Genomic DNA, 15,684 nt, shown 5'->3' with positions numbered 1-15,684 from the left:
CATGTTCGTAGTGTTGTGTCGTCAGCCAACCCCTCAAAAAGCCAAAATCCGGTGGTATCACCATCTCCTAGCTCCGAAGGCTGGAAAAGAAAAAGCAAGAACAAATGCAGTGCGGACATCGTGAATGTATGCCGGACAGAGGAAAACAGACACCGGTCTAAGAGATTAAACGCGAAGACAAGAAGATGAACAAGAAAAACAGCAGACTGGTATCCTTCTAGATGGCTGCGCCATTGATTGCGCCGAAATGCTCATTTCACATGTGTGACGTCGTGACAGGGTATGCTCAGTAGTGGCTACCGGCCATGAGGCTGTGTTGTGGTGGCGCCATGGTCATACCAAGTCCTGGGCCAGGAATGTCGTTGATGGAGTGCGACAGACCGAGGTACTCGTTGCCGGACTCAGGCGAAAGCTCATCCGCGAGCGAGTGGAGGTGGTCTTCCTCGCCCTCGAGGTCGTCTTCTTCTTGGTAGTCACTCAGCGGCTCGCCGTCAGCGCGGGGCTCGTGTGTGCGACGATGTCTAATGAATTAATTAGTATATGATTTTTGGTTGGGCGGTAAACAGGGTACATACTGGGCAAGGTTGTCTGAGCGCGAGAAGGCCTTGTTGCACAACGGGCAAACGTATGGTCGTTCTTGTGTGTGGGTGCGTACGTGTCTAAGCGCCAGGGTCAGCGTCTATGCAAAACAACAAATAAAGTGGAGGCCCGAGTGATCGTGTGGTACAAAAATAGCAAGATGGGGAAATTGCGAGCGCTTACCTCTTGAGGTGTTCTAATCTCTTGAAGAGACGACCACAGGTGGGGATCGGGCAGGAGTGCGACTTCTGGGGGTACGGGCCGATTTCCATCATGGTGGCACTGCGGGCGCGTCGGAAAACTGGTCCTCCTGCACCAGCGGTACGAGCGACCGCGCTGTGCTGGAGAGGGCTCTCAAAGAGCTCGCCGTTGACCAGGGTGTTGAGATCGTCGTGATGCAGCGAAGCGGACTGCGGCTCGGGGCTCTCCTCAACAGTGTTGAGTGGGGTACCCTGGCGGGACATGTCCATGTGAGGCTTCTGCTCAGGCATCTGGGCGTAGCTCGCACCGTTGGTGCTGTTGGGCGAGTTGTGGTTTGACTCATCAACCTCAGCAAGGGGAACGACTGAGCTGGACATTGATCGCCTCAGGTCGCTTGGGCGGTGAACCTGGTGAGCACCTGCACCGGAAGCGGTGACAGCAGCGGCGATACCAGCGGAAAGGGACGAACGCCTCCTACGTTGCTTGTAGGTAGGTGAGCCTTCAATCACGGAGTAGACATTGCCAGGAGCAAATGGCCGGGAAACGCCGGGGTAGCCAGAGCCCATCAAGTTTGATGGTGGCATGTTCATGAGAGGGTTGAATGTGTTGGGAACTGGAAGGTCTGGGATAGCGCTGTAGAGACCAGTGTCCTCGTTCGCAATGTAAGCAGGCTCAGCACCGAGACCAATCTGGTGTTGAGGTGGGGTCAATGGCTCGAAAGACATGCCGCGGGTGCTGTAGTCCTCGTAGTGAGAAGAGACGAAGGACGGCGCAGGAGAGTACTCCATGTATGCGGGCATGGAGCTGTGGCGCTGGTGAACTTGGGACAAAGGAATGCCGTTGCGGTCGTACTGGAAAGACTGGCTCATCTCGCGCTGCTCCCGGCTCTTGACAACGGGGTTCTGCATGGAAGGTGGCATGGACATTTGCTGGTGGTACTGGGCCATGGGGTCCTCGTGGTGCATTGGTTGCTGCATTGGCTGCTGCATCTGAGGCATGGATTGCTGTACGGGGACCATGGTTGGTGGGGGCATGGAGTCCATTCTTTGCATGTCGGGCGATGTGCTCTGGTACGATGGCTGGACGTTGTTGTTGAAGGACGATGAGTTGGTTTGTTGCGCCTTGGTGAGCTGCTCAAAGAGCGACTGGGATGAATCAAACTCGAAGGAAAGAGCGGGTTCGCTGACGGCCATGGTGGTCGCTTCTTGGCCCATCTTCTCGCGCTTGAGATCACGCTCAAGGGCATCAAGGAAGAGCCTGTCGTGGGGTACGCTGTACCAGTAGAAAACCTTCTGCTTCTTCTGTGTTCGGATGCAGTTGTTCTTGTACAGGAAGTCAAGGAAAGCGCTCTTGGGCTCTTCCAGGGAAGCATCTGTGCCCGATTTCAGGTTGCGCAGATCTGAGAATATGCCCTCTTCGAACTTCTTCGAGTTCTTGACTGGGCGGCCAAAGGCCTGGAATCTGAATGACAGGCATCGCACGATGTCTGTGCCTGAGATGTGGAAAAGGTTGTTCCTGCGGATTGTGAGATTTTGCATGAATTAATGAAGAACACGGCGCTTACCATAGAACACATGAGACGTATTCGCCTGTGGGTAGCAAGAAGCGGCGGATGTACTGGTCGGGTTGCCAGTCAACGGGCGCTGATATGAGGAAGTACTTGACTGCAGGCGCGTTAGTATGCGGGACGGCGGTCAATGCGCGGGCACGTACGGTTGTCGACCTGCTGCAGGGCAACGACACTGTCCGGCGGGAGGCTTTGCTGGGCGTCCTGGTCTAATAGAAAAGTCTCTGGCGCGACAGAGCGTGCCTGGGGTGGCGGCATCTGCTGGTGGTGGGCGGATGGATACATGGTGCGCTGCAACACGTTCCTCTGTATAGGTGTTTGAAGTGGGAACGTCAGACGCGGTGGCCCTTCTTGGGGTTGGATGGAACACGAGGGAGGGCTCGACGAGGACCTGCCAGGATCGAAAACGAAAGAGTGTCAGGCTATGTTTAAAAGGATAGATAATAAAACGCGACGGTGGTGCGGATAATAAAAACGTGAGGAACCTGCCTCAGATAGCAGTCTCAAGAATTCACCAAGAAGGTACAGCTCTGGGAGGGGGATACGAAACGCAAATCTGAGGGGGCAGCGGCAGCTTTAGGTGTCGGAGGGCGTGTGAAACAGGAGGCTAGTGGTCTCACATTGATCTATTTCCGCACACCAGTCAGCGGCCTGGCCAGTGCAGGTAGCGCGGCCAATTGGGGCGCCGAGGCGAGCGCAGCGGCCAGTTGGCCGGCAGGGGTGCGGGCGACTCGTGCTGCGGCCGTGCATGCCGTGGTGAGCGCAGCGCGAAAGGTTGGCTAATGTGCTGGCCTGGCCGCCCATGCTCTCGACTACTGAGCGGCTTTTTCTGCTCTGGGATCCCCCAAGCACACATGGCACCTCATCTCCCCGGGCGCATGTTGCTGGGACGCGCGCCCGGGGCAGGTGCGTGCCTGGGCGGCCGGGCTGCCCTTTCCTTCGCCTTGTTCGCTTTCGCTCGCGCCTTCCTCACGCTTCCTGTGCCTGCTTCCCTGCTGCTGCTCGCCGCCCGCGCCTGCCCTGCGCGCCCTCGGCGCAGAGGCCACATCCGGCCTAGCCCCGCCAGCCGCAGACACTCGAAAACCTTAACCCTCGCTTGCAGCCCACCACGAGGCCCTCGCGACACAGACGTCCAGTTTGCCCATCTAGAGTATCGATCATCGCGGTCCGATGCCTGCCGCGCTGCTTCATGCCATGGAAAACACGCTGCTTGCGTCAGTTTAGCTTCGAGGCCTGGCAGGGAACCCGAGCCCACCTCCAGCGGCCATCGTCATGTGCCCAAGTGCCACCACCACCGCTGCCGGCCCTGCAGAGGCGCAACTCTAACCACCACCTAGAAGCCCGCCGGCCGCCGTCGTCCCATGGTCGCCAGAACGACATGTCGGATTCTGGACAACCATCGTCCGGCGCACCTTCGACATTCCTTTTTGCCGCATCCGTCCGCTGCCAAGACACGCTGCACTGCCAGTGTGCTACCAGCCATTCCCTGATGCGGATGTGAACCATGTTTGCCTACTTCCGAGTACTGCTTCGATGGCCGGTAATCGTGTCGCGCAGAGGATCGATCACCCAGGCCGCGCTACCAATGCAGGAACATCACTCTGCAGCTTCGTGCAAATTCGGCCAGTGCGTCACGGGTACATGTCGTCAGTGACCACCACCCAGCCTCGTCGCTGAAGTCATCACTCGTGGCTGGTCCATCGTCCAAGTGTGGTGCGTCTAGATGCAGGAACCAGCAGAAGTAGCACGCTGGGCATGGTTTGATCTTCATCTGAAACGCGCTTTTTAGCCAGCCTGCGGGAGCGGCCATCGCCTCTTGCAAATCTCCCAGCTCATCATGAAGCAGCATCTGATCCAATCTGTCGCCATCTGCTTGTCACCTCCTCATGTCTGCGGTTGTCATCCACACACTACGAGCGCGTCCTCGGCCACGACTGAAGCCTCTCTGGCCGGCGTGACGCTTCGCTCGCAAGCCAGTGAGATAGCGGCCCTCGTTTCAGAACTTACTTTTGGCTAGCCGTTATCCACCGGCCACCGCCGCTCATTGGTCGGGGAACGAATCAAAACCTTCGGCGTCATTCCCTCTCGCGTACAAGCGCTGCTGCAATAGGGCAGCATTACCTAGACATTCATGCGTTATGAAGACCTCATGTCACAGACACCGCGTACGCTCCAAGCTCTTGCTTTGCAATTCATGAGGTGGGGATCTCTGTTAGTGGAGCTGCGCACGCCTGAGCACATGAATGCTGGACTCATAGCACCCCACCATATGCACTCAACGAATCGCATCTCCACACTATTCAACGTTTCTTGACCGATTGCGGACTGTGCGATACTTTCGGTCTACTCATATCCGACACTCGCTCTTGAGCCCACATCGCGGGCGAACCCATATCTGAATCCACGACGCAAACATCGGCGCCGTTTCTGCGGGACTTGTGCGTGACCGTCGACCTGCAGTACCGTTGCCGAAAACAAATGTTCGCGGGGGTGCAGGTGTACTAGTGATGATACGCCTGGCGGAGTAAACAACATTTCGGGTTGGTGTGCAAAGGTACCTGCGTTAGCGGAGCCTGGAGTCGCGCTCCTGAAACTCGTGGCCCTCCGTCCAACTGCCGCAAGCGGACACGAGATGCCGGTCAAAAGTGGAATGGCTTCGCTTCAACGTCGCGTGTGATTAGGAACTGCGTGCGAAATCTGCGCTTGCCCTTATCATGCAGTGATATAGGAGCATTAGGTTAGGAGCGTGGAGTGCGAACCACCACATCAAATATTGAATGCCCGTTAGTGCTATTGAAAGTCATGGCTTGCAGCAACAAACAGAACTTGTCCAGCAAAAAAGGGATAGCGATGCGCGTCCGTCGATAAGATGTCTTGAGTAATCGTGCTTTGGCGACTTGGTTCAGGAACAGACGGCAATGGACGAGTCTGGCAAGTTTAGCCGTTGCGATCGTATCGAATAACCGATGAACCCCCTTTTGCTGTGCAGCCTCAAATACCCACGCATAATTCCTACCTCGAAAACTTAAATTGATCCAGTATTCAAGCACACCTCCCGTGCCACTGTCGCAAGCTTGAGGTTGCTCACTTCTGGCAGGAATGACGAGTCAAGTCAGTGCTCCTACAAGCACAAGGCAGCGTTGGCAGAACAGCCGAAGCAGGGTCGTTTCCGTGTTTAGGGCGTTGATCTGCCATAACCGTGTATCAGATACTCGGAGGCTGGGTATCAGACTGTCGGCAGTTTCAGGTCCATTTGTCACTTGCAGAAGGGTCCACGAGGACGACGTTGCCAGCGCGTGGCGGGGTGATCAAACTACCCGTGAGTAGTTCTCGCAGGCTCGAGCCTGAGCTGATCTGAAGATCAGTAAATGCTTGGAGATCTCAACGCTAGACAGACACGGAAAGTGTACCTTGGTTGTGTAACCCGAAGATTTCCCGCACGCTGTGAAGAGCTGGATTCTGCCTTTGCATTACGCTCTTCTGGAACGCTTCTACGTGCTTGACTACTGAGCCCCACTCCGGTCATCGTCATTGCGCAATAGTGTGAGCTGAGTTCATGGCGGTGGAGGCAGGACGATTAGAGTTTCTCAGCGGATAATGTGGGCTACTAACGAAGCGAAGCCACTGGCCGTCCTAGTGTCCTGATGCACGACGCATGACACATGGCAGACCCAAAGTCAATCCCGGAGACAAGCTACTGCAGCCATTCAGAAAGGCGGCCGGTAGCATCAAGAGAAGTGGTGTGCGTATCTATCCAGGATGGCCGGACCTCACAAGTGCTCGAAAATCGAGATGCCTGTTAAACTGAGCTTAGGGGCGCTGGCTCTGGGAAGATTCCTGTATCATATGCAGACTATAGATGTAGCCAAGAGGTCGTGACCCCGGAGATTAGCAGAGGGTCTGCAACCCCGCTGGAATCGATAGTCGTTGCTTCCATTTACGGACTATGCAACTTCGCAGCAGCGAATCCTCAACCGCTCACGTGGTGGTGCCTGAGTCAATGGCTCACTCCTTTGCTCGGTAAGACCCGGGCGATCAGTAGATCCCGTTCTTGCGACAACTGCGGCTATCGCGACATCTAGACTGAACAACTGACAGTGGCTAGGTTACATGACGAATGTAGAAGTCGGCCGAGGAAGAGTCCAAATGAAGAGGCAAAGAAGAGTAATTTGCGCACCTAGCCATGCAGCAGGGAAGTCCAAGTGCGGAACTTGGAAGAAGTCCCGCGGACCAGTCTGAGACTGACGATGCGTGGAGAAGCGGCTGAACAGCTGAACCAAGCATCCGCAGTGTTTGAACGCATGATGCTCCTGGTAGGCGCGGGATGTCCTCGGCGACGTCGAATGATCGTGGCAAGAGCGCAAGCGTGTCCAGCCACTGGAGTGGATGAGCGGTCGAAGACACGCTTGAGCAGCCTTGAGACGTGGAAGCTCAGCCGAGCTGGGCCGTCTACTGCTCATACTTTCTAAGCTGTTTCAACTGCTGCTAACGGTATTCCAGTTCTTCTAGAACGCAGCCAAGGTGTCAACTCAATGTTGAGCAGCTGTTCGCACCACGAGTGTCAGTCCCCGTAGTCGCTGCTGGTGGCGTCGTCTAGGATGCGTCAGGTCGTTCGATGTGAAAAGTTTGAGACCCTGGAGATGCGTCTATCGATATCACTAGGATATTGCCCGCAGTATCGCCGCGAGGTGACTAGGCGTTTCCTCTGGCGAGCCTACGAATACGCTGTACAGCCCGCTGCTTTGGATCGACGTGTTGGGGTGGCGAGTCTCAAGTATATGAACGTACTGCATGCAAGTGAGTTTCCCTAGCGTCTGCATAGACGTTGTTGACCGGATGAGGGTACAGTTTCTTCATTAGCAACGATAATGTGTGTGGCAAAAATAGATCTGCGCTGATAGCTCGCAGGCGATCTTTTGTGGCGGAAATCATCGCCTCGTCTTTCTTTGATCAGATCGCAATGTAGTCATCTCATCAGGTAGAAGACGTGAAGAGAGGAAGTGAAGACAGCGTTTGTAAGACGGCTTCTGCTTTTGTCGCTAGTGGCTCTTGGCAAACTCCGACAGCAGCTGCGAGCTTCAAGCTCACCCTCAGCGCGACCGCAAACACGCGAATGCATCAGCGTCGATGATTTCCATACTCACGGCGAGGGCCTACACACCTTGTCGTACCATTGCAGCTCTCTCAGAAGCTTCTCTCAACCCAAGAACGCTTTCGCGGCGTGCACAGCATCCACAAGCTTTGTGCTCGGCCTCCTCACGTGCTTCTTGTACCTGGAGTCGCGATGACGTCAACATAAGCCGACGTTCCTTAGTGCACACACCCTGGAAGCATTGTGGAATTCGTCCTGCTAGTCTGTTCAGTACTTCGACTACACGAAGACTGAAGCTTGAAGATGAAGCAACTGGTTCTCCTGCTCCTAGAAGCGGTACAGAGGTAGGTGCAATTTTTTTCATATCACCAGCATAGTACCGATCAGATTTCAGAGTAAGGCCGTGCCTGGAGCCTGAATAATACTTCTTGGACGTTTTCCTTCCCGTCTGATTACTAAAGATATAAAAGATTCTCTCTCTTAACTCTCGAACTTTGCGTTTGTGTTTTGTATTTTTTTATTGTTTCAGTTATTGCGAACAGTCCCTTTAATTCCACAGCGAATTTGTAAACGGTTACAACACGACTCTATAGCTAACCATATTCCTGCAGCCTTCACCCGCCTCCACCTCCGCCAAATTAGCCACAACCCTCAAGTCCACCCTCAAACTCGACAAACCGCGTCACGAACAGATCTACAACCTCCCCAACATCCTCACATTCTCGCGACTCATAGCTACCCCTGTAGTCGGATACCTAATCATCCACGACCAACATCTCTACGCCTTCTCTCTCTTCGCCTATGCCGCCTTTTCCGACCTACTCGATGGCTGGATCGCCCGCCGCTGGAACCTCCAAACCGTGGTCGGCAGCGTCGTCGACCCCATGGCCGACAAGCTCCTAATGACAACCTTGGTAACATGCCTGGCAGTCAATGGAAGTCTTCCGATGCCACTCGCCGCACTGATCCTGGGAAGAGATGTCAGTCTGGCAGTGAGTGCGTTTTACTACCGATACGCCAGTTTACCCGCACCCAAGACCATGGCCAGATACTGGGACTTCAGCTTGCCAAGCGCGGAGGTACATCCCACCACCATATCCAAGTTCAACACCTTTCTGCAGCTGAGTCTGTTGGGAACGCTGCTTTGCACAAACTTGCTACATGATCCTTCAGCCACGACATCCGCAGCTGGTGGCTTGCTCCTGTCGATCCAAGATATACTGGGAGGCGAAGAAGGCGTCAAGACGATGATCCAGGGCATGTCAGCCATCGTGGCCAGCACGACGATGTACAGCGGTCTTGAGTACACCTGGTCCAAGAAAGCGGTTGTCATCTTGGGCGGCGATGAAGCCTTGAAGAGGAAACAGGGTTTCCGCGGCAGGATGATCATGGCGGGTGGCTTTGGTTCTTTCATTGCGCTTGCGGCGTACTTGTGGTTCAATGGTCAGGCTGAGGAGGACTTGAAGAAGGAGGCCAATAAAAAGCTGGGTACCAAAAGTGCATGAGCGGTGTTCGTACGTCATTCTTGTATTATAAGAGATAGTATCCACTGGGTATTCGATAGCGGATACGAGGATGTGAAAATAAAACGGTGCGAAATTCACTTCTGCGTGCCTCTGCTCCGGAATGTGTGACCACATGCAGTGCCTTCATCCCTTCGTTCCGTGCCGCTCTTTGTTTCATTAGAGTCAGTAGCTCCATGTTTCAGCCACCACCATGTATCAAATTTCCTAATCTGGTCATGAATGTTCATAATGATGGTTATGTATATGCCTTCCAGCAACTTCTGGATCCTTTAGGGCTAGTTGAGCAAACAGGAGTGTCCACAAAAGAGCGCAAAAACATGGGAAAGAAGATGAAGGAGGGTTGCAGCTAACAAGGTAGCACAATTGAAAAAGTGATGTAGCGATGGGAGCGGATATTGATGGCCTAAGATGTAGCGTGTATGCGTTAAAAAACCAACAATGAAAGAAACGAAGCATGCTGCACAGTTTGAAGATAGGCGATACATCCTTCGTAGATATATGTTTACATATAAGCGCTGCCAAAGACAACCTAAAATACATAGACTACATTACACATCGTCCCACACCCCCAAGTCTATTTCAACGACGCCATCCCCTCCCACGTCCTCACCGCTTTACTAAACAACTCCTTACACGGAACCCTCGAGCCCAATCTCGCACACAGCAAGAACGCGCCCGAGAGTTTCCGATGAAGCGAGTACGTCTCCTCCGGTGGCGGCGCAAGCCTCTCTTTGACCATAACGGGGATCAAGCCACGCACTCTATCTGTAATCGTTTGGTCTCTGAAATCGTATATCTCGGGTCCACTGCCGCTGAAAGGCTCGGCAAGCGTGAGCACACTCTGGATATGCGCGTCGAGCATGGCGGGGCTCTCGTTGCCGGTTAGGTAGCCGAGTTCGACAGAGAGGTTGCGGAGAGAGGCGCGGTCGCCTTTGGAGGCTGCGATCAGGATTTTGATGTAGGGCTCGACGAACTTGTCGGGGTAGTCTCGCGAAGCACCGAAGTCTAGCAGTTCGATCTTCTGGGCGGAGGCGTTGTAGAGGAAGTTTGTCCAGTTGGGGTCGGTTTGCATGAACTTGAACTCTACAATCTCGCGGAGGCAGAGACGGAGAATCTGCGTACCAATCCAGTCGCGTTGGTCCTGGGTTAGAGTCTTGAGTTTGGTGACGCCGACACCGTGCATGAGCTCTGCCGTCAGGACGGTGGGGCCACAGGCTTCGGGGAAGACTTTAGGGACGGTGAAGACATCGGTATCGTCTTGGAGAAGGTTGCGGAACCGAGTTTGACATTCGGCTTCGCGCGTGTAATCGCATTCCCAACCCAATTCTGTTCGGGCGTTGGCGATGGTCTTGTCTAGGTACAGACCCTTTGGCAGGAGGCGAGATGCTGTTAGGAGAATGGAAAGGTTGCTGAGGTCAGAGTCGATAGAGTTGGCAACGCCAGGGTATTGTACCTTGACAGCTACTGCCTGACCATTAGACTTGAGCACTGCTTTGTGTACCTGTCCGATCGACGCCGCCGCGATAGGCACATCTTCGAATGATTCAAAAAGATCTCGCCAGTCATCTCCGAGGTTGCTGCTCAAGACTTTGTTCCGTTGTGAGGCCGGCATGTAGTCTGCGCTGTCCTGGACCCGTTGCAAAACATCGTGAATCGCTGGTGGCAGCATCTTGATGTCTTGGAAACTGATCATTTGTCCAAGCTTGAGAGCGGCACCTCGCATGCGGGACAGCTTTGCGACCAGTATTTCCATGTTCCCGGGGCTCAGCATCAACGAGCCACCAGTTGACGCAGCACTGCCGGTCGCTCGTCGAAGTCCTTCACCAACAGCTCCGAGTGCCATGCTTGTGCCTAAACCAGCGTACTGCCATATGCGACCGAACCGTGACGAAGGGACTCTCGACTCTCGCAGCGCGTATGATGACTTCTCTGGCTGGGTCACTACCTCATTTGGTGACTATTGTACAACTGTCAGCAAATCAGCAGGCTTCAGGCTAGTAGATGGATTTGGCATACCTCAGACGCAGCCGCATTTGACTGCACGTCCTGGGCAAGTTGAGAAGCTAAGTCTTCCATCTCCTTTGGCGAAGGTGCGGGTTGGGATTCCTGGACCGGTCTTGACTGCGTTGACGGTTGACTTTGTTGCTGTACTGACGGCAAAGGTCTATCGTCGAGTGGATGCCTGCCGGTGGTCTTTGCTACGGGTCTGTCATCCAACGGATGTCTATCACTGGTCTTCCGCTCTGCATATTCCTTTCTCGAGAAAGGATCGCTTCCTAGCATCCTAGCAACTTTTCTCGAATGGAAGACATCCGTGTTGATGCCCTCTGGTAGGTCTTCCTCCACTTGCCCCTGCGCCGGCTTGGGTACATTGTAAAACACATCCTGATTCATTTGCTTATCCGGCACGTGTTCGTCGCTTTGCTGTTTTGTTCCTGAATTCCGAGGTATCTGTGATTGAGGTTGTGACGAGGCTGTTGGTTGCGATTCGACCGATCGCGTGTAGAAGACGTCTCTGTCATGACCCTTCTGCAGCTTCTCTGCCTGTGGAGATATCGGCGTCTGTTGAGGGTCGTTCGCGTGTGCGGGGATCGTTTCAGAGGTTTGTGTAGAGGCGCCCCTGGGGTTGCCGGGAAGCGGTATGGTGGTCTCAGTAGACTCTACCGGTTTGATGCCATCGTCCTTGTGACGAACTTGTTCACCCTGGTCCTCAGCTAGAGGTTCCTTCGGCGCCTCATGTACTGGCCTCTCGGAGAACACATCCTTGCCCTTTTCCTCTTGTTCGAGTGTCAACCCTTGGCTTGGGATGGTGCCATCTGGTAGCGGGGATCTGGGGGCCTTCTTCTGCTCGACCTCCAGTTCCTCTGTGGGCGGAGGCGCCTGAGCGCTGTTTTGACCAGATCGATCGTAGTGATGATCCTGCTCTACACCCTCTCTAGTACCCTCCACGGGTGTATCTCTCCTCACTGTGTCTCTTCTAGGTATATCCGCCTGCTGTGTCCATTGTGTGTTCGTCGCCCGCTCGGCTGCGGCTTTCGCGTACGAGGGAGCTTCTTCGCTGAAGCGCTGTGAGAGGGCAATGGCAGCGGCTGCTGTGAGGGTGACGCGGTCCGTTTGGTTCTTGACGGCTTTGGCTAGCGACGAGGTTTTGTTGTAAGCGTCCCACTGATTAGAGCGAAGCGCGACGTGCTTCTGTGCGACAGATTTGGAGGCATTGAATAGCTTGGCGGCATCGACAAGCCGTCTACCTGCCATTTCGATCGGATGAAAGGGCTACCGGGAGGCGCGACACATGACGAGGGGTGCTGTAGCTTTGCGTAAGCTGCGGAGGCTCTCGTGAGGCCATCGAAAGTTATGCGCGTCATAGCCGGATGGGGTTAGGCTGGAGTGCGGATATGGCGCGATTGGCTGGCCATCATAGCCGACAAGGGTCTTGATCGTCTAGTGGGGCAGCCAGCTGCATCTATACCCTCAACAGCGCGACATTTGATTTACTGTACTCTCCATATCGGTCGCCGCATTCGGTCCCATTTTCCTTTTGGTAACCAATCAGACTTCGTAGCCATCTGTCACGACAAATCAACCAGTGCTTGGTGCCTGAGTAGCGTCAGTCGGTACTTCCCAGCCGCACGGGAAGATAGCAACTATTCGGCCTATCAGTCTCGACTGATTCAGGCACAAGATACAAGAATTCCCTTAGCAGCCTTCCGAAAACCCCAGACAGCCTCACAATTCCACGCCAAAGTCCTAGACGTAACCCGAATCCGTTCATCCAAACAAACCTGAGGGAGTTGCAAACATGAAAGTCGCCTGTCTCCAATTCGCCCCAGAAGTCGGGCGCATCCCAGAAAACATCCAAAGAGCAGAACGTATCCTCCAGTCCACCGCCATTCCTCACGACCTAGCATGGCTCGTCCTTCCCGAACTCGCCTTTTCAGGCTACAACTTCCAATCGCTCGAGGAGATCCAACCCTTCCTCGAGCCCACCACATCCGGCGTCTCTACCCAATGGGCGCAGAAAGTAGCAAAACACTACAACTGCCACGTCACAGTCGGTTACCCAGAAATCACCACCCCAGCCACCAATCCCGCGGACAGTCAAACGCAGTACAACTCCACCGTCACTGTATCGCCAGATGGAGAAATACTAAACAACTACCGGAAATCCTTCCTTTACTACACAGACGAGACATGGGCATCTGAGGGACCGGGTTCGAAGTCGCATAAACTATCCAATCCCTCATCGCCAGATTCTCCCTTCTATGCCGGCCAACTCGGTAGCCTGGGGAAGGTTACCATGGGGATATGTATGGACATAAATCCTTACAAGTTTGTCTCTCCATGGGCCGATTACGAGTTCTCTACTCTCGCTTTGACATCACAATCTCCGATTGTTTGCATAAGCATGGCTTGGCTGTGCCATCTCACGCCTACGGAACTTGTACAAGAGCCATCGCAGCCGGATATAGCGACGGTGGCGTACTGGGTCGAGCGCTTTCAACCGCTTGTTGAGGCTAAGGGGGATAAACCCGTCTATATCATCATGGCGAATCGGTGCGGAATGGAGAAGGGCGTTTGCTATGCAGGCAGTAGTACGGTGATAAAGATCGAGAAGGGTGTTGTCAGTCTGTACGAGACAGCGGGCAAGAGCGAGGAGACTTGTTTGATCGTGGATCTGACCCAGCGACCCAAGTTCCAGGTGAGGAGTGGGAGGTGATGGGTCAGAGAGCGTCAACACGAGGGCTTCACCTTATACGGGAAAACCCGTAAACACCCCGGAGCCTACAGATCTTCTGATCCGTTTGTTCCTATCATGGTGTAGTCTGCAGACCTGTTTGGGGTTTTCCTTGTCTGAGGTGGCTTGCTTTCTGAGGCATGTTCGCTAATATGGCCATCCCTAGGCCGATCGGACGTACGACAGAGACCGCCTTGGGCTGATACTGAGACGCTTACCGTTACCGTTGCAACGGCGATTGTTGTCGGCTGCTCCAAAGAAACCTTACGCGCGGAGGTGATCCTCGTAGAACGGTTGCTCCAAGAAGTCACCTCAATCAATGAGAAGACTAAGAACCCTGGAGCCTACATGGACGCCAGATTTTCCAATTCGCCTGTGTTATCCCAGTGTAGTCTGTAGACCTGGCGGGTCTTTCCTTGTGTGAGGTGGTGTTATCGAAAGGCTAAGCAATGGGGCTAAATCAATATCGCGGGGGTCATCGCGGAGTACAGTTAATGCAGTGTAGTCAATATCCTTCACAAGAGCGCCGTACATGTGTAGTCTTCTCGGGCTGGGTGTGGTGATGAGCCAGGAATGGATTTAGTGCCAACCCGTGTTAAGAGTGCGATTGTCCAGTATATGACAAAAGCGACGCTCGTCACACATGACGCATCTGGGATCATATTCCACGCAATACATCACGATCATCAGCGCACCAAAGTCATTTGTTGTGACCCAGCAAGTGTTTCCATTTAACACTGCTTAGATCTAAACCATCATGAATCGATTCCTTTCATTCCCATTTACAGACCCAAAGCGCCATGAATGAGAGGTAGGTAGGTATCCGGTAACGTGAAAAGAACACCACCCATAGCATCCCTCGTTTGCAGACGTGCTTCGCTTAGAAGACTGGTCGCTCGCTTCCCGCCATGTGCGAAATTCCCAATGTAGTCGCTCGTTTCGTGTGGGGTAGATTGTCGGCGCAGTAACAAGGAGTAGTTGGGAATCGAGAATCGAGTGAGGGATGGTTCGTCGGGGGCGATACGCTTAGATACCGAGACGAGTCTTGCGCCAGTGTCGGCGCTTGGCGTTGTACCTGTGGGCGGAATGTCAGTCTCGTGCTCTCATCATCATATTATCGTGTCCTCGTTATCTCTAGTGACGGAGATCGGAAGCGGCGAGAGCGTGCGGATCGTGGGTAGAGCGTACCTGATGGTGTTGCCGGTCCTCAGGCGAATCCACTGGGGGATGGGGCGGTTCTGCTTCTGCGCCTTTGCAAGCTTCTGCTTGGTGCGGAAGGACTTTTGGGACTGCGAAAGTGTCAGTAAGTTGCCCTGCAGTGCGTCGCAACCGCGGGCGGTGATATCATACCGGCATCTTGACTGCTTGTTGTGAGTAGTCGGATGTCGAAAGGTGTTGTCGATGTCGGAAAAAAGCCAGGAATATTGATCGATGTTGGTGCGCTTGGCGGGCGGCAAGCAGAAACGGCTAGACCGTGTTCGGCGCGCTAGCGGGGCTTTAGCGTCATCGCCGTCTCAAACGCGCAGGTGCGCTGACCTGCAACATTGACATTTCGCTGCTCTCTAGTAGATCTTTGAAGTGCGCAGAAACGCTGAAGTCCTAAGCGAAGGCCGTAGTCATGTACCAAGAACAGTATCCTGCGCTCTGCTTCGCGGAATCTGTCTAACTTCGTAGTTCGGCTCCGCGGCGTGACCGCGCTGAACTAACACGCATAGCCTACATTGCGCGAAATCGCAGAGCGCCATGCCGGACTCTATCATGGCATCTCATGCATTACTCGGCCTATCAGTCAAGTTCTGATCTGAAGGGGCAGGCTAACATTCAATTATGCGACCTTCCTACAGTTGACCACGCCTCCCCCGCTTTTCACATGACTTCCCAAGGCAAGGAACGACGCACTGAGATGGTCAGCTTAAGAGGCGGGACTGTATCTGCTGTTATTATTGACTTTATCAATTTGAAGACTACTCCACGAGTCCATCCC

At 54.0% G+C, this 15,684-nt stretch overlaps 5 protein-coding genes across 5 annotated transcripts; 2 read left to right on the top strand and 3 right to left on the bottom strand.

Annotated features, from left to right (window-relative positions):
- Positions 1 to 286: 286 nt before the first annotated feature.
- On the bottom strand, positions 287 to 2,605 carry J4E90_002863 (uncharacterized protein; the record flags this gene model as incomplete). Its single annotated transcript, XM_051432439.1, has 5 exons — positions 287 to 521; positions 576 to 659; positions 763 to 2,295; positions 2,345 to 2,444; positions 2,494 to 2,605. The coding sequence occupies 5 exons, from the start codon at positions 2,603 to 2,605 to the stop codon at positions 287 to 289; spliced, it is 2,064 nt and encodes a 687-aa protein (XP_051293861.1).
- A 5,137-nt stretch (positions 2,606 to 7,742) lies between these two features.
- On the top strand, positions 7,743 to 8,944 carry J4E90_002862 (uncharacterized protein; the record flags this gene model as incomplete). The annotated part of the gene is made up of 2 exons (XM_051432438.1): positions 7,743 to 7,775; positions 8,051 to 8,944. The coding sequence occupies 2 exons, from the start codon at positions 7,743 to 7,745 to the stop codon at positions 8,942 to 8,944; spliced, it is 927 nt and encodes a 308-aa protein (XP_051293860.1).
- A 595-nt stretch (positions 8,945 to 9,539) lies between these two features.
- Positions 9,540 to 12,220, bottom strand: J4E90_002861 (uncharacterized protein; the record flags this gene model as incomplete). The annotated part of the gene is made up of 2 exons (XM_051432437.1): positions 9,540 to 10,922; positions 10,982 to 12,220. The coding sequence occupies 2 exons, from the start codon at positions 12,218 to 12,220 to the stop codon at positions 9,540 to 9,542; spliced, it is 2,622 nt and encodes an 873-aa protein (XP_051293859.1).
- Positions 12,221 to 12,764: 544 nt separating this feature from the next.
- On the top strand, positions 12,765 to 13,682 carry J4E90_002860 (uncharacterized protein; the record flags this gene model as incomplete). Its single annotated transcript, XM_051432436.1, has 1 exon — positions 12,765 to 13,682. The coding sequence occupies one exon, from the start codon at positions 12,765 to 12,767 to the stop codon at positions 13,680 to 13,682; it is 918 nt and encodes a 305-aa protein (XP_051293858.1).
- Positions 13,683 to 14,809: 1,127 nt separating this feature from the next.
- RPL39 (60S ribosomal protein L39) lies at positions 14,810 to 15,056 on the bottom strand (the record flags this gene model as incomplete). The annotated part of the gene is made up of 2 exons (XM_051432435.1): positions 14,810 to 14,989; positions 15,051 to 15,056. The coding sequence occupies 2 exons, from the start codon at positions 15,054 to 15,056 to the stop codon at positions 14,810 to 14,812; spliced, it is 186 nt and encodes a 61-aa protein (XP_051293857.1).
- Positions 15,057 to 15,684: the final 628 nt, after the last annotated feature.

This window comes from Alternaria incomplexa (genome assembly GCF_024043165.1).
Source record: "Alternaria incomplexa strain BMP 0042 chromosome Unknown scaffold_3, whole genome shotgun sequence".
Classification (NCBI taxonomy): domain Eukaryota; kingdom Fungi; phylum Ascomycota; class Dothideomycetes; order Pleosporales; family Pleosporaceae; genus Alternaria; species Alternaria incomplexa.
The sequence above is the reverse complement of the archived record's forward strand: the minus strand, read 5'-3'. Positions and strand labels throughout refer to the sequence as shown.